The 23,425-nt window shown below is 40.2% G+C and overlaps 1 protein-coding gene across 3 annotated transcripts in view; it reads left to right on the forward strand.

Annotated features, from left to right (window-relative positions):
- Positions 1 to 23,425, forward strand: part of SPTBN5 (spectrin beta, non-erythrocytic 5) — a 104,902-nt gene that overhangs the window by 32,530 nt on the left and 48,947 nt on the right. For all 3 annotated transcript variants that reach the window (XM_082317938.1, XM_082317939.1, XM_082317940.1), the window contains 12 exons: positions 427 to 653; positions 1,223 to 1,409; positions 2,691 to 2,891; positions 4,075 to 4,191; positions 4,777 to 4,940; positions 6,567 to 6,699; positions 7,525 to 7,670; positions 8,407 to 8,521; positions 10,509 to 10,619; positions 11,785 to 11,964; positions 16,055 to 16,258; positions 17,494 to 17,643. In XM_082317938.1, coding sequence (XP_082174064.1) covers positions 427 to 653; positions 1,223 to 1,409; positions 2,691 to 2,891; positions 4,075 to 4,191; positions 4,777 to 4,940; positions 6,567 to 6,699; positions 7,525 to 7,670; positions 8,407 to 8,521; positions 10,509 to 10,619; positions 11,785 to 11,964; positions 16,055 to 16,258; positions 17,494 to 17,643 — 1,935 coding nt within the window. The remainder of the gene's footprint in view (positions 1 to 426; positions 654 to 1,222; positions 1,410 to 2,690; positions 2,892 to 4,074; positions 4,192 to 4,776; positions 4,941 to 6,566; positions 6,700 to 7,524; positions 7,671 to 8,406; positions 8,522 to 10,508; positions 10,620 to 11,784; positions 11,965 to 16,054; positions 16,259 to 17,493; positions 17,644 to 23,425) is intronic.

The raw sequence follows: 23,425 nt of genomic DNA on the forward strand, positions 1-23,425 counted from the left end.
CAGTTTGGGGGTTGGAGGCATGGCACTGTATTAAGTACACTGTCATCCAGGCAAATTGTATAAGAGGAACAATGTGCTGTGAAGCTGTTTTGATACCAGTATGTCATGGAACTGCTGTTGTATTGTAGCTACAATCTGAAGCCTTTGAAGATTGTTTGATTGTTTTGTATTATGTCACTGAAGATAGTTCAAAGAGACTGTTTTTAATGATGTGCTTTAGTGTCTCAGAGAGAAGAGTACTCCAAAATAGTGTGCAAACCAAAATATTCACAGGAGATGCCTCTTAGAGACAACTGGCCATCATGCTACCAAGAAAGGACATATGGATTTCAAAATTGTGTACAGGAAGCTGTCATGGGAGGGCCTGAGTGAAAGAAAATTATGTTGAAAAGTCAGTATGAGTGTGCTGTAATCTTTTCCTGGCAGGATGCCAAAAAGAAGATAGAGAAAATTGAGAAAGTTCTTCAGGAATCTGAGACAGGCCATGATTTGCGCTCCAGCCGTGATCTACTCAAGCAGCACAGACAGCTGGAAAATGAGACACGTGAGCTGGCAGAGAAAATGAACTCTATTGTATCTCATGCAAGGAAAATGGCCACCAATCACTTTGACTCCCAGAGGATTCTGGATGAAACACAGAAATATCTGAAAAGGTGAGGTGTCACTCTCTTTTTGTCTCCACCCCTTGTGACAAATAACATTTTTTGTTCTACCTTCTACAAAATGTCTTTCAGTTGATTAGGTTTAACCCATATTCAGGAACAATTTCTCCTCCCACTTGTACCACAACTGTGCTTTGATCTGCACCTACACAGCTGCCTGTTGACCCACTTCAACTTTTATTACTGGAGCTTGCTCCTTGCCTGCTGCACTCCTCCTCTAGTCCTTTGCTTATGCATAGGTCATCCACTGCCTTCTAGGTGCAGTGATCCATCATTCAATAGTGACTAGTTCCTTAAAACATCACAGGACAAGCCTAGGACTACAAAATTGTAAATCACTTTTCTCTGCTTACGTTTAGTGTTACCATGTAAGTCTGCTTGCCAAAAGTAGCCTTCTGGAGAAGGGATTCTTGTACATGCAGCCAGCACTAACCATTGAAATTTAATTGCAAAGAAGTGTCCAGTGTTTTCTAATCTTCACAGTGGTATCATAGCCTAATTCCCCTGGCAGATTCAGGATAAAGCTTTGTTTTAACATATATTTAATGGATGACCCCTAGGTTTGAGTCTTTGCAAGCACCTCTTGATGAAAGACGTAAGTTGCTAGAAGCTGCAGTGGATCTCTATGAGTTCTACCATTATCATGACATGGAACTGAACTGGATTAATGAACGATTGCCTATTGCCCATTCCACCAACTGTGGGAAGTCCTTGGATGTGGCTCAAAGCCTGCTGCAAAAACACAAGGTAACTCGTTTAATCAAGTGTTTTATAGCACGTTGGCTCATTGCATTTCACCTCAGCCTGCAAACCAGCACCTGCACAGTTCTCCTCTACCTTCAGGAAGGCTGTTGCAAGCAAAATGTATTGGTACACTTCCAATGAGTACATTCTCTGATTCCAGCACTAGCCCAGCTAGAATGTTTCCAGTGGATTGAGACAAGTGAGCAATGTGGTGGTGATTTTCAGAGCAAACACAAAATTCCTGTGGGAACTGCAAAATTTGTCGTATTTTGCAGTATTACTATTCTGAGAAATTTTGTAGCTCTTCCCATTAAAAGTGGATAAAAAGCTAGCGTACGTCACACTAAACAGAAGAAAATGTGGGTTTTGCTTTGTGGGTTGATCTGGGTTGAATATTTTGACTGTTACATGCTCATGCTATTTTAGTTCTCTGCTTACTGCTTCATTATACATGCAGTCTTGAGGTATGTGCATGCTAGATTCCCTAGGAGAGCATGTAACAACCATTTAATGTTTATTTTAGTTCTGTACTGCTTGTAAAATGGTTTGAACAAGCCACAGTCAATATATTTATAAAGACAAGTTAACACTGATTTCTGGAGGGTTTGATTCTTTGTAGCAGTTCCTCACAGCCAGAGGGGCACCTCAGAGCTGCCCTGCACCACAGGCAACACTGGAATTTGCAGCACCCGGATTGCAAGTTCCATGAGAAAGTTCTAAGACCAGTGGGGAGGCTTTATGGAGCAAGAGTCTAATGATTTTCATGGTACTGTTGACAATGTCTCTCTTCGCGTCATCCTCCAGCCCATTCATCTTCTGGGATATTTCATTTTCCCATCAGCTGCTCAACACTTTTCCGAATCCCCCAGCTTTGTGTCTCATCCCTTGTTCTGTTCCGTCTCCCAAACCTCCCTGGCTGCTGGGCAGGGGAAGGGGCAGGTGCATGATAAGGAGAAGGGGTAGAATCAGGCCAGAGCACCAGGCTGAGGACTTCGGTGAGTAATGCTGAGAGTGTAGGGAAGTTAAGGGATATCTGCTGCCACCTTACAGACTCTTATCTCCTCCCTCAATGGCAGCACCAAGAGCAGAGCATTATACAAGCAGGGCTGGGACTGGTGTCTGAGGCTGCAGCTGTTGTAGAAACAGACACTCCTTGTGTCCACTGGCTATACTCTGCCCACTGTCACCAGCTGCCACTTTTGCTTAGGACTAGGAGCACACAGAATTTCTTTGTCCTCACATACCCTTCCTTTATTCCTATTTTTTCTTTCATCTCATTCCCAGGAACTGCAGGCAGAAGTGAATGCCCACAAACAGCAAGTCCAGCGGGTCCTGGATAAAGGAAAGACAATGGTTGTAGGCCAGCACCCATCAGCTCAGAAAATAAGTGAGAAATGCCAGGAGCTTGTGGCTGCTTGGCAGGGCTTGGAGAAGGCCTGTGAGGAAAGGATGAAGCAGCTGCAGCACTCAGTTGGCTTCCAGGAGGTACAAATTACAACAGAGTTCTTACACAGTAGCTTTTTCAGACAAAAAAGAGGACCAAAATTTTAAAGTGAATAACAAAATAGCTTTGCTGGGACTGGTATTCACTTCAGTTTCTTGAGGCCAGACTCATGGGAATGGAGGGCTGGGATGCATAGCTGAATGCAGCCCCCGGTCTAGAGCTGCTGCTCTAGAGATTTTCCTTGGACTCTGTACCCATCCCTTATGGTTGTGTGTAGAACACACATTTCTCCTAGTAGTAGCTCCTTTCTCAGTATCTTTATACAGCCTCAGGCTTTGGCTTAAGTAATGCAATGGATTCTAAGCTGGCCCTTCATACTGGAGAATTATGACAAGGAAATCAGAAAAGAAGGGATCTCTTGTGCCATCCAGTCTTTGCCTGTTCTAGGCAACAATGTTCCAGGCAACAAAATGATACTGAGAAACTGATTACACTCTTTCAGAGCAAGTTAGGACTTCTGGCCCTGTTATTTTCAACAGGATACTGGACCTTTATGTTTAGTCTGTTTAAAAAAAAAATTGCATGCAAATATTTATCTCGATAAACCAAATTTTCTGTCATCAGTGGATCATGTAGGAGTACAGTTATTCAGATAACACATGCAGTTCTGTAGATATAAACAGCATTTGCATAGAGTTCACAGACCCACCTAAAGTATGTTCCCTGGGGAATTGGATCATCTGGCTCTTATTTCTTCCATCTATAAAAACAGCTGTCCATAATATAGGCTTTATGAAGCCTGATTTTTATAGGTGATTTGAACTTCTCAGGAAGGGGAAGGAGAAATATCACACTGATATTACACAGTTAGCCCCTACCCTTAGTGAATAAGGAAAAGGAAAAGTCGAGTACGGACAGTGACTGGAAGAAAGAAAAGTGAGACAACTTGAAACTTACTGCCAGAGCTTTGATGCCTGGAGAGGGCCTTAGTTATCCTGCACTGAAGTTTTCCTTCTGTGGACTCCTTCACCTTCGTATGATTTGATAGAACAACAGTGTAGAATAGTAGTTCTTGGGATTAAATATTCTTTATTTGTTATTTAATAAAACATCACAGGAAATCTTACAGTGCACCCTCCATTTAGAATTTATTAGGTCAAATAAATGACATGAGTATTTTGAAAGTTGAGGTAGAAACTAATTTGCTTTCTCTTTAACTGATAGTTTTTAATGAGTACTTCAGACCTGGAGGCTTGGATAGCAGAAAAACATCCACTTGTGACAAGCAAGGACTATGGTAAGGATGAAGATGGAACACTGAAACTCCTCAAGAAACATAAGGTATTTCTCTGCTTAAATTCTGTACGCTGTCCTGATCTTCTGGTCTGTCTGTAGTTGTAAAATTTTCTCTCTCACTGATACTAAGTGTCCAGCCATCTACAATATATTTTGCGTTGATGTATGTCTACATGTGAATGGACAGATAGACGAGTTCAATGCAGCTTACTAATATGGTTGGAAAAAATGTAGTTTGGGGGAAAAGGAGAATGGTGAATATTCTCATCTTATTTTTGAGGCCAAAACTGGCTATGATCTGATATCTGCTTTTCAGTCTCAACAGATGCATACAGAAGCCTCATTTTTATTCCTAGAATCAAATATATAGATAAAGTATTATTCCAGGAATACTTTTCTCTGCCTAATTGTCTTTATTTGCCTAATTTGTTTGAATTTATGTCCACTTTTTTTCCAAAAAATGTTGCTAGAAAATGATCTAAAACTGATGAAGTCTTGGAAACGTCACATGCTTCCAGAAAGTTTTTCTCCTCTTTTAATGTCTCACTGACTACACTGTAGGCTGGTGCAAAAGTTCAAACAGTGGATATCTTGGACAACTGGCTCTCAATCCACTCTTTTCTCTGTCAGGCACTGGAGCATGAGATTGCCATTTACCAAAATTTGATGAAAGAACTGAGTGAAAGTGCCCAAACTCTTCCTCTTGTGGGCTCCATCCAGTATGTTGAAGTTGATGCACCAAAGGAACAAGTTCATTCAAGACTCCAAGAGCTGCAGGAACTAGCAGCAGCAAGGTATAAACTAGAACTGCCTCTTGGATCCTAGGTTTGATGCAAAGCCCACTGAAGTCAATAAAGGATATCTCCAGTTACCTCACCAGAATTTAGATCATATCCATTATCTCCTCTTTTTGCAATTTTATTTAGGAAATTGCTTGTTTCTATAGTAGAATTCTGTGCACCTATAAGATTTTTCATTATTGCTAAGCCAGAACTCTACATTTTATTCAGGGAGTTTTGCTACATATTAAGGATTCAAAGCCCTCAAATTTCCTCTTTACCCTTCATCATCCTCCTGTAAAGTGGCTTGAGATGCCGGATTCTGACTTGCCTTTGTAGTATTTGGAATCTGCTACCAAAAGGAAAAAAAAGTGTTTTTAAAAGGTTTCCTTAATGTTGCTGGAAAATTACTTAATTCATTACATAGCAGAAGGGAGACAATTACAGTTACACTTCCCAGTGGCTGTGCTAGTATAAGAAGGGTTTTATTCTTGAATGAGTTGTTTACTTTTAATTTCACTTCCTTTCTGTTATTGTTACAGTAAGATGTTTACAACAGGACAGTCTGCTTGTACACAGGGTTTTTAAACACTTCTGGTTTAACAACAGGAACAAATGTCTGAACAGTTTGGGTTTTTCCTCCACAAAAATTTCACTCAGAAAAGGAATGGGGCTCTGCAAGTAGAATATCAAATAAATGAGTCTGAATACTACAATAATTAAGCCTAGAGGAAATGCTGATATTTTACCTTATGTTGTTATTTTTGTTTACAATTAAAAAAGTAAAAGCATCAACAGAAAATCCTGTGAATTAAAAGTTCAGAAAAAGAAATACTCAATCTAGAAATATCAAAACACTTGTGTGTGTTGAACACAATGTTAGCCAGGGTCTCATGGTGCCTTATTGGTGCTGTGGGTTGTACCTCTGATCTGCATTCTCCTTGGCAGGCTGAACTCTCTCAGCAGGCTACATCTCTTGTGATGAGCATTTGTGATTCAAATAGGGAAGCCAGATTCATCTTTCCCGGAATATTTGCACAATGGCCAGGCAGTGTCAGCAGATGAAAAATTGGTATTTTGTTTACTGTGGAAGGCCTGTAACATGTCAGGCTGTGTTATAAGATACTCTAGATGATCAGAAATATGCAGCAGGTTGCAGCTTTTGCTGCACAGGCAATATGCACAGAATTGCATAAAATGGCTTTCATAGCGCTTGCCTTCCTGGTGCACCATCCTCAGTTAGAAAGATTTCCTCCTCATTTTCATAAGTACTACAATTATCTTTAGAAAGACAGATCAGGACAGATCTGGAAAAAAAGAAGGGTATTCTTATGGGAAGGAAAAAAAAAACCAAAACAACCAACCAACCAACCAAACAAAAAAAACCCAAAAAAGAAAAAACAAAACCAGGGAGAGAGCTCAGCTAGGCACAGTGCTTTTCTGGGAAACTCAGCCAATGAGTCTGACCTGGCTGACAGCTGTCATCTTACAAATGTAATTTCCAGTCTTGAGAAATAAAGCCAGGTCTTTCATTAAAGAGAATGAGTCTTGATGGTGAGAGGTTTGGGGGATTAATAGGAAGAAAGTTACTGATTGTCCTCCTTGGTCTAAATGTGTTGTCTTGTCTCCTTCCCCCAACAGAGGGAAGAAGCTGGATGAGACTCTTGTCTTGCATGAGTTTCTACGAGAATATGAAGATCTGCAAGACTGGATCACTCAGCAGAAACAAACAGCCAGCTCTGAAGACTATGGAAATGATTATGAACATGTCTTGGTGAGTTTTTTGAGTAACAGATCAAAAATCAACCAAACTGTATGTTGTGAGACTGTAAAAAGATTCTAAGGTTGTCCTTGAAAACTTATAAGACAATGTAAGAAATAAGTATAAGTAACTGGGAGATGGGAAGAGAAAAGGGTGAAGAGTGGGTGGGAAGGATTGACTTGTAATGACAGGCAGGCAGCATTGCCTAACACATCCTGTTACCATAGAGGCTGAGCTGCGTGAAACAAGTGCATGCTAAAATGTCTGTGCCTTCAGAGAGTAATCCTTCTATTTTTAATAACCAGATATTTTAGTGTGGTGTCCATTAAGAATTTTTTTCATCACAAATGCTGATGTACAGACATTTACATCTATACCTCTTCACATGGCACCTAAACTAATTTACTGTCAGCCCATTAGAAATCAATAGCCATTCAGAATCCTCATTTTTATGATTTATTTCAAAATACCTTGTGTGCTAAATCTTAAAATTGAACTACATTATTCAATTATAGTACTGAATACACATTTGCATTCATGAAGAGAAAACATGTCATTTAATAATTGAAATTCATTGTACATTGAGTGTTTGTTTCTATCCCTGGTAATAATGTTTCTGCCTCCCATCTGCATCACAAACCTCATGTTTTGCTAATAGTTTGTAGCTCCTCATGGTTTTTGGAGGTAAAATCCAGTCATTCTCTGCAGTTTCTCCATCTCCAAATATGATCAGCTTATTACCTGTCTTTTGGCTGTGCTCTGATAGCTGAGCAGGTATGTTTGGGAAAAGAGAGCACTCAAAATGCCTTTTTGTTATTGTTGTTTTTCCTTCAAAAGCAACTTTGTGCCAAATATGACACGTTCCGACACCAGTTGGAAGCAGCTGGGAAAAGAGTTGTGACTTGCCAGCAGCTGGCAGACAACTTGCTGAACTGTGGGCATTCTGAGTCCCGGGAAATTCGGCAGAAGCAAAAGGAGCTAAGGTAGGAGACTTGTATTAGTTGTATAATGCTTTGTCCTTTCAATTCACTCTCAAGGAGGAGGAAGTGAAAAGGAATTAGAAAAGGATAAGGCCTGTCCACCCAATTCTCTAATTGCAAAATATGTGGTTTGCTCACTGATACAGAGCTGCTGCCATGCCTCATTTAAAAATAGACTACTACAATGCAGACATTATCTGCTTGCTGATTTGGCTTCTTCTAAATTGCATCAGAGGTGCTTTACAAGTAAGGGATGAGTGAACTTCCTTTGCCCTTTGAAAAAGGACCGCCTACCTGAAAGGCTAGGAGTTTAGTTGCTTCTTTATTGCTTCTGATTTTTGAGTTTGAATCCCATGACTGCTCTGCAGAACAATGTTAATATGTTCTGAGCTTCTTATGTCTGGCATCAGTCCAAACTGGTGCAAAAGAGAAGCATGAAGGAATAGTAGGGTCTGACTCAGTCCTCCAAGTCCTGCATATAAAATCTGAAAAGCATATTGGAAAGGAGCACACTTATATAGGACCATATATTTAAGTGCCTGGGGCAGACAGGAGGACATGGATAGAGTAGGGTGAGAGACCTGCTGTCCCTCAGAGAATCCCTCCAACAGAATTTAATGGCAGGAATGAAAAATAAAGTAAGAGGAGGTCTTGTTTTCAGTCTTTCTTCAGACTGTTAATCTCCTTTACTCCTAGTTTGAATGTTTTACATGATTCTTTTCCCCATCCTCCCTTGTAGGAACTCCTGGGAGGAGCTGTTAGAAATTACCAGATTACGAGGTGAGCGGCTGAGAGATGCTGAGGCGATTCACAAGTGTTACCAAGATCTGACAGATGCTCTGGCCCATATCGAGGTAAAAAATAATGGGAAAGTCTCGTTATATGAAAACTTCATTTCAGCTTAATTTGTGGAGTATTCTTAAGATTCTCAGCATGCTTACTGCTGACTTCTAAAAAAGTCTCAGTGAGAAACCTGTGTGATTACTCAAAGTATTAAAAAAAAAAAATCCTGGGTAATCCTTAGATGCCTGAGTGTTCACCTTATGAGAACCATTGGTGAAACCAGGTGCAGATAGAGTTGCTGATCTATGGGATAAGCTGAGAAGACCAGGGCTTGAACTAAGTTGTCTCACAGCGCAATGCATATAGTAATGTTGTGTGCAGTCATCACGCCTGACTAAGAAACTGTTTACTGCCTCACTGTGGTTCTTCTTTGTACACCATTGGAGCTTTATGTGCTGTAAAAAGAACTGTCTTGTGAAAAAGGCATTTGTCTGGATTACAGTGGCCATTAGCCTGGAAGGTTGTCAGGCAATCATGTGACCTGATGTGAAAAGCTGGGCCAGAAATCTTTTCCTCTCATTTCAGTGCGCAGTACTGGCAATAATTCCAAACAGTCCCAGTGTGAAAACTAGGGGGAGAAGTCCCAATGAAAATCTTCAGACTTCTGTTTTACCTAGGCATTATGAAAAAATTCATGGAGAAACCACATCCTTACTGTAATGAGAGGTGTGGTTTCCCTAATGCAGATGTGTACAGGAGGCAGCAATCCAACAGAGCTTCCACTGTTTGCAAGGCAACAGGGCTTTGTTAGGTTACGTGTGGTTCATTTTCTACTTGCTTGTGCTGGCAGAGGCTGCCTTATTCAACTATGTTATTCCTGTTTTCTTTCCCTGTCGTGAATGGAAAATCAAACATCATAATATTTCACTGTATACCAGCTGGGGTTTTCAGAACCTGGTGCATATTTAACTTAAATGATGAAGTAGTTAATTCTGTGGCAGTGACACATGATAGTTCAGAAACACTTCACAGACCAGCTGTTGGCTTATCCCCATGCTGAGTTTGGCCCAGGCAACCAATACACACTTCTTGCATCGCATCTTGTTAATAAGCTTCACTACTGAGTGGGAGAGCAATTCAGTCATCTTGCCCATCCTTTCCTGTGTACCCTGGCCAGATGTCTACCAAGGAAAGCCATTTCTTATAGCAACATAGTACTAGAAGATCTTGCTTAAGTCACTGACTCCAGTGCCATCATATCATAGGCAACTACAAAGTGCATGTCCTTTTACACCTTACCAAGATGCATTGCTAGTACCCCAAACCAGCCTGTGAATCTGTTACAGAAATACACTTCTCCAATGGTTAGAAATGTTCTTCTAATTTTGCACCTAAATTGACCTGGAACAAGTTTGTAATTATTTTATTCTAGCAACAGTGTTGTCCTCCAGCTGAAATGCCTTTTCTTTTTGCTTGCTGTATTCCCAGTGCATGTCTGTGTAACAAATAAATCCCCTCAGAACCTTTGTTGAGCTAAATAAATGTTTGGTTTCTCTGTTTCTCTCATCTTTACAGAAATATTTCCTTGCATATATGCCATTTTTAACTCATCTTTCCTGAGCATGTGTAACTAAATTTTTATCTAAAGATGGTTCATAGATAGACCACCTGTGTCACAAAGAATGGCCTGAAGCTCTTGGTTGTTAGTGCTACTTTAAGAATTCACTATATGTCACTGCAGTACCTATTCAAGATTGATTCCCAACTCAAAGCCTGTAAGACAGTCTCCTGTATTGTCTGATCACGGAAAGACTTGAAACTTCATCTCTCACAGTCCAGTTGGGTGGCTTAATCACTAAGATACTTACAAGTGAGTTACTAGGACAGATGTACTAGGACAGATTTTTCTAGCTTCCTTTTACCTATCATAGTTGAGTAACCCAGGATGTCCTTAACTGTGCAGTGAGTTGCACTACACAAAATGACTAAAGTAGGCTTGTAGTGTGTTTTGCTTGGAAATAGAAAGTAACAGAGCTTTCTCTGATTTCTTCCTTCTAGGAGAAGTCCAAAAGTATTCCAGATGATGTTGCTAAGGACATGAGAGGTGTGCAAACCCAGCTCCGGAACCATGTGGCCCTGGAGCACGAGCTTTCTGGGAATGAGCAGCAGGTAATGAAAGTCATTTGTGGTCTTTAATGTGTAGGCAAAATTCAAGTTTCCAAGACAGTCATAATAATAATTTGGTATTATGAACCAAAGTATTACAGGCTCTCTGTGAGAGCCTCGAAATCTCTAAGAATCTTCCTTAGTCTTCTGCTTTTTTAATATATTCAAGGTCAGATGGCAATGATAAAGTATGTCATATAAAACCTTACAAATAAGGGACATATTATAATGAGCGCTGACTATTGAAGTGATTCACAGGGATATTTTTGATTACTGTTTGAAATGTATGATTATGCCAGGCTTTATGTGTTTACCACCTTCTTCAAAGTGTTTCAGGTGATTACAAGGAAAAATCCAGAATCTGTTCTATGTGCAGAGAAACTGAATATTCATTGAACACAAAATGCATTGATTAACTATGGAGAATTATAGAAGGAAGGATGTAGCAGCAGTCTGGAATTTTCAACAAGTTTAGAGGGGTAGGAATTGAGCTGTGAGAAAGAAGGATAGGGCTCATCATACAAACTTGTGAAAAGTTTCAGCTCATGAGAATAGTTGTTGTTTAGAAAGCTTCCTTGTATATAGGAGATTTGCTTAGCTTCAACGAGACCAATAAAACTAGTATAAGTTTTTTCTTCATCCCTTTGTTCAGTAAATGTAATGGTGTAGTTAACATAGCATGTGTTATATTGAGATTACTGAAGTAGTTATCCCATTATCATTTATCAGTGGCCTCATATCTTAGCCTTGTGGCAGATAACACTAGAATTGATCCCACCAGCTGCTTGTTACTTTTAAAGGTAAAAGAGCATGAGAAATGCATGAAGAGAATGTAGTCACAGTTAATCTATATGGTGACTGGGGAAAACAAGGTATGATTAGCTATTATTTGCATTATTCATGTATGGTATAGTAAAAACGAGAAAAAAAATCTACCTATTTGAAAAAACACCGTTGTGATGAGCCTTAGCAAACACTGGATGTCACTGTTATTCCACAGAACTGAAATTAGGGAAGCTTTTGTTTAGCACGAGAAAAGTTAGGTCAGAAAATGTTGCTTAAATTGTAGTTTCACGTACAGTTAACATAGCCCTTGTCATAACTTTTCTGATATTAGCTGGATCTCTGTGACTCTCTTTCTACCCTCTTCTTTCATCCCTGCGTATAGCTGCAGGAGCTGATCCACTCTGCAGATCATGTGCTGACCCATTGCTCAAAGAAGCAGGTAGAAGATCTGAAAGCAAAGCAGCAGGCAATAGTGACCAGCTGGAAGGCCCTGAAGTCTAAAGTGGAACTGCGCAAGAAACTTCTGGAACAAGCATACAAGCTTTACCAGTTTCAGGCACATGTAAGCACTTCTGCCTTCTGTCCATTGGTACACAGGGGAAAGCTGCCTTCAATGTGTGTGAATCATAGGTGTACTTCAAAGCTGCAAAGGTTGATGTAAAAGGCTGCAGGTGCTATCTGTGTTATTAATGAAGTATTTAAGTGCTTGTAGCTATTTAAAGCAGTGTTAGAGGATAAGGATCTTTTACCTTCTGTAGGAAGGGAACCTTGCATCCAACTGTGTATGGGATAATTGATAGTTGTCAGAAACGGTCATCACTTTGCAGGAGTAGCAGTAGTCTTTTCAAAGACTCTGTGATTCCCACTGAGTAAGTGTGATAAAAATAAATGTTAGACTCCCATTTATAATGGCTAAAAGTTTGTTCTCTCTGTCAGGGCATGCAGTAACCCTCAGTTAACTTGCTTCATGGAATGTATCTAATACAACTCACTGGTCTTTGCAGTAACCTTACAAGTTGCTTAAACACAGTGACATGCATGTATCAGCATCATATCATCATCTGCAATGCACAGTAGCTTTCTCTCCAAAGAACTCAGTAGGTCACTGAGCTATGATTGGCCACAGAATACTTTGTGAATGTCGGTAGTCTCAGTGAAGGCACTTGAGCTGCACCACTGCAAATTAGTAGATTATTGCTGCAAGTACTGCATTAGCAGGTACTAAAACAGCAAGGGTGCCCCCTTTTATCATAAAGGAAGTTGCTAATGTGGATTTCTAGAGTGCCTTTACATTCTTCCTATTCTTGAACTGTTCCAGGTGTAACTTCAGTGTCAATTAAAGATACCTCTGGTAGTTCATATTCTGTTTCTGTGTTTGCTGGGAAGCAGAGAATATCCAGGGTATGCTTACCTGGAAAAAAACTTCCCACAAGTTTGTCTTAAGGTTGTGAGCTGGAATCAAGACCACAATAGAGTGTACATGATGCTTTTGTGTTAGCATGAGAGGCTTCTGCACATTAGGCTAATCCACTCTAAGTCTCTTAAAAGTGTTGAAACCAGCATTACCTGTCATATTTCATCCAAAAATATATTGTACAGTTTGAGATAAAGGATATTTATGACACTTTGGTTTTTTGAGGGTTTGGTTGGTTTGTTTTTTAACTGTTAAGAATCCATTATCTTGTGCAGAACTGTTGATGGGGAAATAAAATGAATTAGAATTTGACTTAAGGAAAATCAGAGTGGCTCTACTGATGTAGGTGAAAGGTTCATTTGTCCACTGTCTTTCTGACAGTGATCTAGGGATGACAGTAAGAACAAGGCAAACTTCTTCTAGTGTGTATTCTTCTAACATATATTAGATTCTGGAAGTCTTCAGCCTGTGGGAATCCTCATAAGGAGATGGATCGTGGTGGATTTATCCGTTAAAACATAGTCAGAGTTCACTTTGTTATTGATTTGTTGTATAACTTATGTCATAAATTGTATTATTGACTTCAGATAGAAAATGTCCTGTTGGTGGGGGTGCTTCTTTCTTTTTATTGCTGGACCCATACAAAATACCTTTGGTTTGAACTTTGTCTGAAATCTATGATGCATCCTGTGATTTGAATGGCAAATCTATAGCCCATTTCTTACTCTAGCAGTGTGTCCTTTCATCTGCATTGTTAAATTTACAAGCAATGAGCACCTTAAAAATATAGAAATCTGTCAGTGGTTAATAGAGAGGGGTACACAGTCATTAAGGTTCTTTCTTAATATCATAAAACAAAATGACAAAGTCAGGTGACTGTATTCTCAGTGACGTGCCTAGAAGGGATTATGCTTCAGGCATCTCCCTGTCTCTTTGATGTCAGTTTGCTGGCAAGAAGTATTCCTGATCCTCTCAATTTTCACCTCCTTTCTTGACAGTAATTCCTGAAGAAGTGAAGAACTGGTTCTGCAAATTCAATAGGCTCGTCCTTCTGCCCAGATAGGACAAAGCAGGGTTATAAAGCCATGCCTAATGACTGTAAGAATCTCAGTAACTTTAGGGTTCTTCAGCTTTGCTGCAGAACATCCCCCAAATTGCTGCGCACAAAGAGGCAACTTTGCTCCCTTTCCTCCTTCAGCTGTGCCAAGGGGTGGACAAATTTAATGTTAGTCACAGCTGTTCAGTGTACTTTTTTCATTAGTATTGTTCATATGCAGTTCATGGGCCTTTTTCATTATGAAATTGTACACAGATTAAGAAGTGAAACAAAAGCAAATCAGCCTTTCCATGAAATGAGAATTCTGCACAATCATCTAGTGTATCTCCTTGCATCCCATCAAGTACAATTTTAGTCTGATTAAATAGCAGAGCTGGCCTTAACTAACAACACATCGTAACAGCAGAGGGCTCCAAATCTTCCAAGAAACTCTGTCAAGGAAGAGGAATTTAGACATGGACTCAAAGTATTTCTGAATGGTTTGAGATTCTTGTTCTGTAGTTTGTGCTCAGATCTGCATGGTCTCAGTCAGGATCTGCTTAGGAGTTTCCTGCAGACTGATGCCTAGTCTATCCTTAAATGTTGCTGGCAGTGGCAGTCCAATAACCTCTTGACTTGTTCCATTGCATTAAATATCCTGAGATTTATGGATTTTTTCCTAATGCTTAGCTTAAAATCTCAGGGACTGTTAAACATTTGCAGTGACAAGTGCAATCTCAGTGTCTACAGTGACATCCAGCTGTGTGTGAATTAGTTCTGCAAATCAAAATGACGCCAACATGCGTGCACTATGTGGGCCCCTTTAAAAGGACCACAGTCCTTTTAAAGAGTCATTTAGTAGCTGTGTTCACTGGCTTTAAGAAAAGAGTATCTTGGCTTTAAAGCCTAAACTCTTAGGACCCCAAATTGTCCATTTTCAGCTTTGTGGTGCTTTTCTGAAAATATATTTTTCCTGGCTGGATTGTTCACAAGTCAGCTTTGAACTGTACAAAATTTTGATGATAGGGATCAAAATCCATGGGTAAAATGGAACAGGCAAGAAGCGATTTCCATTACATGGTTTCCTTCAGTGGAAAAGCCAGCAACCATTCACAAGAGAAAATTTTCAGTTCTTTGCAGTAAAAGAGCATTTTTCTTTGGCACTTACTATACATAATAGTCTTTTAAAACTAAAAGACCATTTACCACCTCAAAACTGAATCAACTAATCCAAACACGATTAAACTGTAACAAAACTTAATTAATCATCCCATATAATCCACAGTACAGTCCCTTGCAGTCCTGTTTTTTACCAACTGACGCATAAGAGCACAACACCTATTACAGATTCAAATGAGATGCCTAAAGTAAGTGGACTGGTGAAGGTGCAGAATGAAGTGCAGAGAAAGACACACAGAAAATGTAAAATTATTTTTATTTGCACAAGTTTCTTCAGTCACAATCGAAAAATAATTCTGAGATTTGTTTAAGAATTTTCTTGCTCATAACTGCCTCAGCTGGATGCTTCAGACATTTTAAGATATTGTAAGTATGTTTATCGGTTCATCAGATTTTGAAAGTAAACTAGCATTACATCTTTGTTCCTTCCAGAACTACGTTCCTGAGCCAATCTCAGTCATATAGTTCCACAAACCAGGAGCTGAATCTGCATGCCTTATATGCTTAAGCAATTTTTTCTGACCTGTGATTTGCCTTTTTACCACCTCTATTAGAGTGAGCTTTTTTTTTCACCTGAAAATTCTCACTCTCATTTTAGAATATGTGTACAACTTAAGTTTCAAATAGGCTTGTATTAGCCAAAACTAAGTCACAGAAAAACAGGGTGATATTGTTTTATCCTTTGTGAAGGAATAACACCAGAAAACTCTTAAAGAATGATGGACTAAAGGGCAATAAATGGTATCATGTTGTCATTAATGTGATATGACACAGTTTGGTTATAATTATGATATTACAAAACATGTATGATTTAACACAGTATGTAGAAATTCCTGCAGTCATGTTATCCACCCTTGTTAAAATTCACAGAAGTACTCTAAGTGCTAATGAAATGTTTTCTTTCTTATCTGTGATTTTATTACCTATCATTCACTTAAAGTTGAACAGTCAGCCTATGATTTTCCTGTCTGATAACCCAAGCTTGAGCTCTAACCTCGACTTTCACATTTTCTTGGGTTCCAGGTGTGGGACTATTTCTCATGGACAGCAGAAATAATAAGAGAAATGAGAGCCAAGGAGACTATTCGGGACATATCTACTAGCAGCCTGAGACTTACCCAGCATCAACAGCTACTGGCAGAGATTGAAGCACGAGAAGAGAAGTATAATCATGTTGTACAGCTAGGACAGTCACTCTTGCAACATGAGGAAATAGAATCAAGAGAGGTAACTGAAACTCATTCGAGTTCAGTCACACACATTCAGCTACTCAACACCAGTGTAACTATCATTCTATACTATATCGCGCTGTAAGCATACAAATGCGTGTGTACACTCACACATATCCATATGCATGACATACATTTGCCTCAGTGTGTTACCTAGCTTGGGCATAAAAACATCTGTTCCATTTTTTTACCTCAGCAATAGATGAGTGCTGGCATCTCCTGAGGGCTCGCTGCAGCAAAGCTGGGCTTATTTGAGAAGTTTGCTATGTTCTGAACAATGGAGATAATTCTACCCACTTCCCAAAATGGGTTTTCACACAAATACTATACTTCACAATACAGTTCTATATCCATACTGGACCAGGCTGGACAAAAACCTGTCAACCAAAGAATGAAAATGCTCAAACGTATGAGAGAGTTATTAATTGAAACATTTTCTGTAGTAATGAATTATGCTGCTATATTTAACTCCCTGGAAATTAAAGATAGAAATCAAAATGTCAGTTTACTCAAGACAAATAGCTTCTAAGATTCTCCCAGCATCGTTTCTTTTCCAGTACCTACTAGTTTACTTCTCCCCTGACAATTCATTACCATGTCTCTTGAATGTCTTCAGGAAACTGCAGAGTTTGTGCAAATTACTCTCCCATCTGACCAAGCTATTTCCTGAAAATTTGTTGAATATTGCAATGCATTACTATAGTAACTGGAAATCTTCCTGACTGTGAAGTTCTTTGCCTGTAGAAAAATGTAGGAAAAAATTATTTATAGAAGGTCTGTGGATATAGAGTTTGGAAGCCGAAATTACATGAACTGTAACATTGAGGCATGTATTCCCTGATTAGGAGAATATGCTATGTTGATAACTTATTTAAGTATCTGTCCTATCCCAATTTGAAGTGCTATAATTGCACCATTATGGCTAAAGATAATGGAGAATTAGGATCTGATTCTAGACGGTACACTTGAGAAACAGTTACCTACCTTTGCTCTTGGCTTGGACTGCTATATACGGTGTAAGAAGCACTCCTCCATTCCTGAAATGAGGCACCTCTGATTATCTCTCTGCCTAAATATAAGTGCTAGAACTTGTTTTACTTTTTTCTCTTTGATAATTTTGTTACAATTTAAGGTGCTTATCCACCATTCCACTTAATCCTTTTTCCTCCTACCTTACTGTGGTCCATGGGGTATAAAGACCAACATGAGTTTTTCATTGGAAATTGTGTTCAGATTCAGCAGAAGCTACAGGCTCTCTTGGAAGAGAAGGAAAAGGTATACAATGAATGGAAACAGAAGAAGGAGTGGCTGGAGAAAATACATCAAGAACAAATGTTCTACAAGGATTGGGATCACCTGGACATGCTCCTGAATTCACAGGAGGTACGTGAATTATAAACTTAAAATAACCAGTTAAACTCTTCAATCATTTGAACTCTTCCAAACTAAAAGGGGCACTACTATTCACCTATAACTTAAAATCCTTGGGTCTGTGTATAGACAAGATACTCTTTTTATTGTTATTGTTTGCATTGTGGTATCACTTGAAGACTGTAGCAGTGTACAAGACCCCCCCTTTCTTCTGTGTGGAACCAGAAACAAAAAGATGATCCTTGCCTGGACAATAGTTCGTTGCAAATAAACATAAGAGCTAACAGATGAGAGTCACAACAGAAGAGGGAGACAGTGGTCCAGTATTAGTCAGCTTTACAAACAAATCACAACATACCAACTGCTTAACCACTGGCAAATTGTTTTGTAGGCTTCAGAGAAGGGAAATTGTGAAGAGGGTTTGAAGGAGGACAGGGAGATTACTTTGCAGGTGTTGCTGGAAACCTCACCCCAGGCAGAGTGTTAGTGCTGGGGAAATGCAACTAGTGGAAAATGAATGTTGGCAGTGTGAGTTAATCCAGGAAAAGGAACTGATTTCTCAGTTCTCAAGGGAGTTGATAGCAGTGTGGAGAACAACTACGAAAGAATTTGCTTGTAAAGAATATTAGTTTCTGTTTGATGCAGCAGAGAAAGATGAGCTAGTGAAAAAAGCTCTCTCTTTTCATGAGGGCTGATACAGTTAATGCAAAGAGGTAGAAGGATGTTCTTATTATCATAATTTTGCAGCTCTTGAAATAGAATTTTTTCATCAATATTAGATTATATTTTGTCTTTCTTGCACTTTCCTGGATTCATGGAACTATTTTAAAAGGTTCCAGCTTGAGGACTGACATTTGCTATTACAAAACTTAGTGCAGAATTCAGAAGTCTTTTCCAGTCACTCTCTGCAAATTCATGGATTGATAGATTACTGTAACTGTTCTGAGACTTGGCACGCAAACCACATTGATGGGTTGAAGGTTGCCAAATGGAAGGGTTCAAGCAAAGCTGAAGGAGGTTGTACCTCTGGGTCATTTCTTATTAAAGAAAAATAATTCTTAAGTCTCCAAGACCACTGGCGGTATACTATAATGGCTCTCGGTTTGTGCTGAGCTCTGTTTTCCGCAAGTGCTTTGCCACTGGCACTAAATTTTTCAGAAAATTGGTGCTGAGCTGTGCCATGAAGTAATATTAACCTTTTGGGACACATGGGCTTGAAGCCTTCTGCTACTCACTCCTTGAAGGAAATACATATCTTTATAATGCCATATGTCTCCTCCTTCACTGACATCACTGAGCTACCGCAATGCCTAGAAAAGACTGTTATGGATTAGCGCTCAAATTTAATCCAGGAAATGTATAAGTGCTGTCAGGTGGGAAGAAGAAAGACTGGATTTGTTCATATCCAAGGATGCAAACAAACAAATCCTCAATGAGCTGTGAGCATTCAGGATGAGTTTCAGCTCTGACTACTCTGGATGCACCAATCAGGCCGATACTAGGAACAGCTTTCCTTTCAGGAATTACTAGCTTTCCTCTATCATGATGACTCAGTCCTGTGTGGTCCATTCTTGTCATCTTGGTTTTAACCCACAGTTGACACTGAGCAAAACTACCATGAAGAAAAGGCAGCTGCCCAGGAACATCAGCCTGCCTCAGAGCTAGAGAGTATTCGTGAAAGCACATCTCAGCTGTACTTCACAAATTCCACTGCTACCTGCTCATTTTAAATCATATTTTACTGTCTTTAAGTCAGTTTTACTGATTTGAGACCTGGCAGCGTTGGTGATCGCCTCAGTGTCCGGAGCAGTGGCAGTCCACAGTGAGTATAAATACAGAGTGATGCAGGTTTAGGCTATTACACTGCTGAGAAGACAGAGACTACATGTGTTTACATACAAAATAAGCTGTATCTTTGAAGAATTTATGGGATGAAATCAATAAAGAAAGCAAATCGTTGTGAGAAGAGGCTCATTTGCTGCTGTTCATGGAAGAACAGGAAGGAATTTACCTTCTACTGGATTCTAGTCCTTTCTTAATATACAGTGCATCAACCTGGCCCTGAATAGAAATGGCAATATTGTTCTGATTCCTCTACAGCTGGAATTCCTGTATTCCCAGAATATCCCCCATTGCTTTTGTTCTCTCATCTCTAAGTGCGATCATTCTTCAAAAGGGTTATTCCTGTGCTGCAGGACTCGCATCTAAATGAGGGACAAATAGCAAGAACCGCAAAGCTGTCTTTTGCAGCTGTCACCATCTGCCTTATGGATCAGTATATACAATTTGACAGTGAACTGAGGTTCCATAGTCACTATTTGTATTTTACTTCTCTGCATTCGAAGAACAATCAGAAGAGGAATCTGTTCCTTATGGATGGAGCTTTATTACTACTATATGGAGTTAAAATGTGGCTGCGTAGTGACACAGACTCTGCTCCCTAGGGAGACAGGCAGGAGGGTAGGAAAGCAGTCCTTACAAACACGTTTTCAAAAAGTATTCAGCCAAGACATCAATTGAAGACTCCCAAACCACTTTCCCAATGGGAATATTGTCATTTGCTGCTTTCAGAAAGGACAAAAGCATACACACATTCAAAAAAGATTCCTATCAGGCAAATAAATATAAGCAATCTCTCCACCCCTTGTGTTTCTTCTGACTTTTGTGTTTGAGGCAAAGCTCAGTCACGTGCATTTCACTTTGCATGTCTGCAAAATATGTGTGTAAGAAAGCAGCTTCTGTCATCCCATAATTTTTGGATCCTGTTTTCCCAGTGCTTCATATGCCTTAGACCAAGTCTCTCCCCCAGCAGCAAGGAACAGGGGAAGGAAGAAAGCAACAGAGGAGTGTTTTAAACTAAGAACTACTACTGAGAACTGCTCTCTCATTCGCTGTCTGTGCCAGTGTGAAAGGTTTGACTTTATGCCAGCATCTTATATTACATCCAAGTTACTTAAACCTTCGAAGGATTTCTGCAGAATTTAGTCTAGGATTGTTCTATGCTAAAGAAAATAGAGCGCATGTGGAGAAAATTAGGCAAACATCTATCTTTTTGAATTTTTTTTTTATTATGAATTCAGTTGTGCCATTACATGGAACTGTTGTACGAAACTCTCCTAAGACCTGCGAACTGAGATCTTGCCATTTGGAGTGCAGACAAGCAACAGCTGAAAAAGAGAAGGAAGAAAAAAAGATCATTTTTGCTTTGGGCAGAAGCAGTGTCCAGTACACTCTGCTCCGTTCTAACCTTTTCACAGCAGCAGATGCATTGCTCAGGTTAGCTGCTTTCCTTTTTTTCACAGATGAAATAACAGCGAGATCGCAGGCTGTCTCTGGCAGGCGTTTTTGGCTCCCTCCTGCCCTGTCTGCAGTCTCACTGTCAGAACACTCAGGGAGCAGAGCCTCATGCTCCGTAATTTATCTTTCTGCCCGTCCCACTCTCACATCACTTTGCAGACGTGACAGGCAGTGGTAGCAGTATTAGAAGAGCTGTGCGTTTTTATTTTGAATGTGGATTTTTTTAGTTTATAATTTTTTTCTTGGAGAATGTTTATTCATCTCTCATTCCTTTGCTTCAGAGGAAGAATGGAAATTTCCAGTGCCAAAGGAAAAAGGATTAGGAGTTGGTTTTAAAAACAGGAGGAAAGGCAAGCTTCTGTAGCTTTGATTTTTGCATCGGATAGGACTGAGCTTCAGAATGTCATGCAGGGACCATCGCTGCAAACTTTCATCTGCAACCTATGTCTCCACTGCGGAAGTGATGCTGTCTTCCAGCAGAATGACCCCACCTCCTCCTTTTGAATCTGCTGTGCGGGACAGGCCTTTTCAAAAGATGCCAGCATCAGCATGGCTTCCTCCCACTGGTCAATCAGTTGCAGAGCTTGCTCCAGGAAATGCCAGCTCACCACCGAGCAGTGTGTCTTCTGGAGCTTACTGTTCAAGGCTAGATGTCGTCCTGGCACAAACAGACCGGAGGAAAGGTTTTGGGAGTGCTAGTCACTGTGTCAACCCTTCTGATGAGACATCCAGGTGTTCCAGTCCTCCCAGGGACCCTCGGGGCCATGGATATGGGCATTCTGGCACTCGGTCAACATCTGCATCTTACAAGCAATATTCCAAAAGAGAAAAAAGTGTTCGTCATATTTCTCCTGAAAAAAACAATCCCTTGAAGCTTGCTGTATCTTTGCCCTCTGATGTCCTTTCCTGCAAAGCTCCACCAAGCTGGACATCACGCCTAGACGTTGATCTGTCTGCTATTCCAGCTGTTTCTACACTCCGCAGCAAAAATCTGCATGCATCCCTGGAACCTTGTGATTCTCTCCCACCCCAACAAGGCTATAGCCAGTGCAATGTACAAATGCCAGACCTCCATGCTTCAATGAAGCTTTACATTTCAACTTGCAGCTTGACGATAAAGCCGTTTCGAGCAGATTCCCATGAAAGCGGCCATGCTCATTCAGGTCTGCTCATGTCACAATTAGAGAAGGTGCCTGAAACTCCAGCTGATCTTCCAACAGGATCCCATAAACCAAAACAAGGCTTCCCTTCAGGTGGGTCTCCAGCTCTTCAAATCACAAGATTTCATGTGACTTCCTCTAAGTATCCTGGCCTTCCCCAGCAGACTGTCTCCAGAGATATATGGCTGTCCCCAGCTGTGTTGACTGGAAGAGAAAATTCAGCTAGTGGGAATGAGGTCACGAGCAAGGATTTAAATCCAGAGCTGATTGTTTTTCAAAACCACCCTTCATCTAGGCCAGAGTTTAGGAAGACTCCATGTGATGGTCTAGCACCTGCTCACCACAAGGTTTCCAAAATCACCCTGATACTTGCTGCCCCTTGGACTGCTGTGCCTATCCAGGTGGTAAGAGAATTCAGAAGAAGCCCAAGTCCAACAATCTCTATCAAAACACATGATTCAGATATAGCTGGTCCACCCTTTCACCCCATGGAGATTGGAGCTGGCCTCTCTCTATCAGTGAATCCAGTTTGCTGCTCAGGATTGCTTTCTAGCCATTGGGGAAGATCTGGTTTGAGACCTTCCCAGGAAACATGCACTCTAAAAAGTGTATGCCCTGACAACCTTTTGACAAACATACCAGCTCACACCACATCTCCAGCTCACAGAGACACGGAGGGTGCATGGTGTCCATCTATCGCTGTCAACATTGCATCCTTTGGATCTGGAAGGAGAGTGGTGAAGATTTCCATTCCATTCTAGGAACATTTGCAAACAGAAGTTTTAAGTTATGTTAATCAAGCCACGTGGATTTCTTTTTGTATGCTTCCTGCGATGTTCCCACTCCCTAGAGACAACTTATGGGACAATCAGAAAGCTACTTGTGTTCTGCTGTCACCAAGGCTGCAGCTACAGCTTGATCCATCCTAAATGACGCTGAGTGCTCTGATCTGATTGAGCACTTACTTAACAAGTGTTTCATTTTAACCATTAGAGTACTATTGTCAACATGACATGCTCAATGCTATGCATGTGCTTACAGATTTTGCATAATGGGGCCATAGTGCTCAGCACTTTGAAGGTTCAGGGCCAAGAACTGGTTTTCTTCTCTGCTAGTCAGTCTGGGACCTGGGACAAATCCTCAGTGTAGTTTTTCTTAGATTTTTCTGTTTCACTGTTTTCATTTTCTTACTTGTCAGATTATGCTATATTTCTAAATGACTAATTCCTGCGTTTGTAATTTTTAAAAGTAATACTTGTTTTCAAAACCCGAAATATTTAAGTGTGTAGGAAGAAATCACTTTTTCCCCTTAGAAAAAGAGAGGTACCACCCTTTCC

This window comes from Platalea leucorodia (genome assembly GCF_965183815.1).
Source record: "Platalea leucorodia genome assembly, chromosome: 7".
Lineage (NCBI taxonomy): Eukaryota > Metazoa > Chordata > Aves > Pelecaniformes > Threskiornithidae > Platalea > Platalea leucorodia.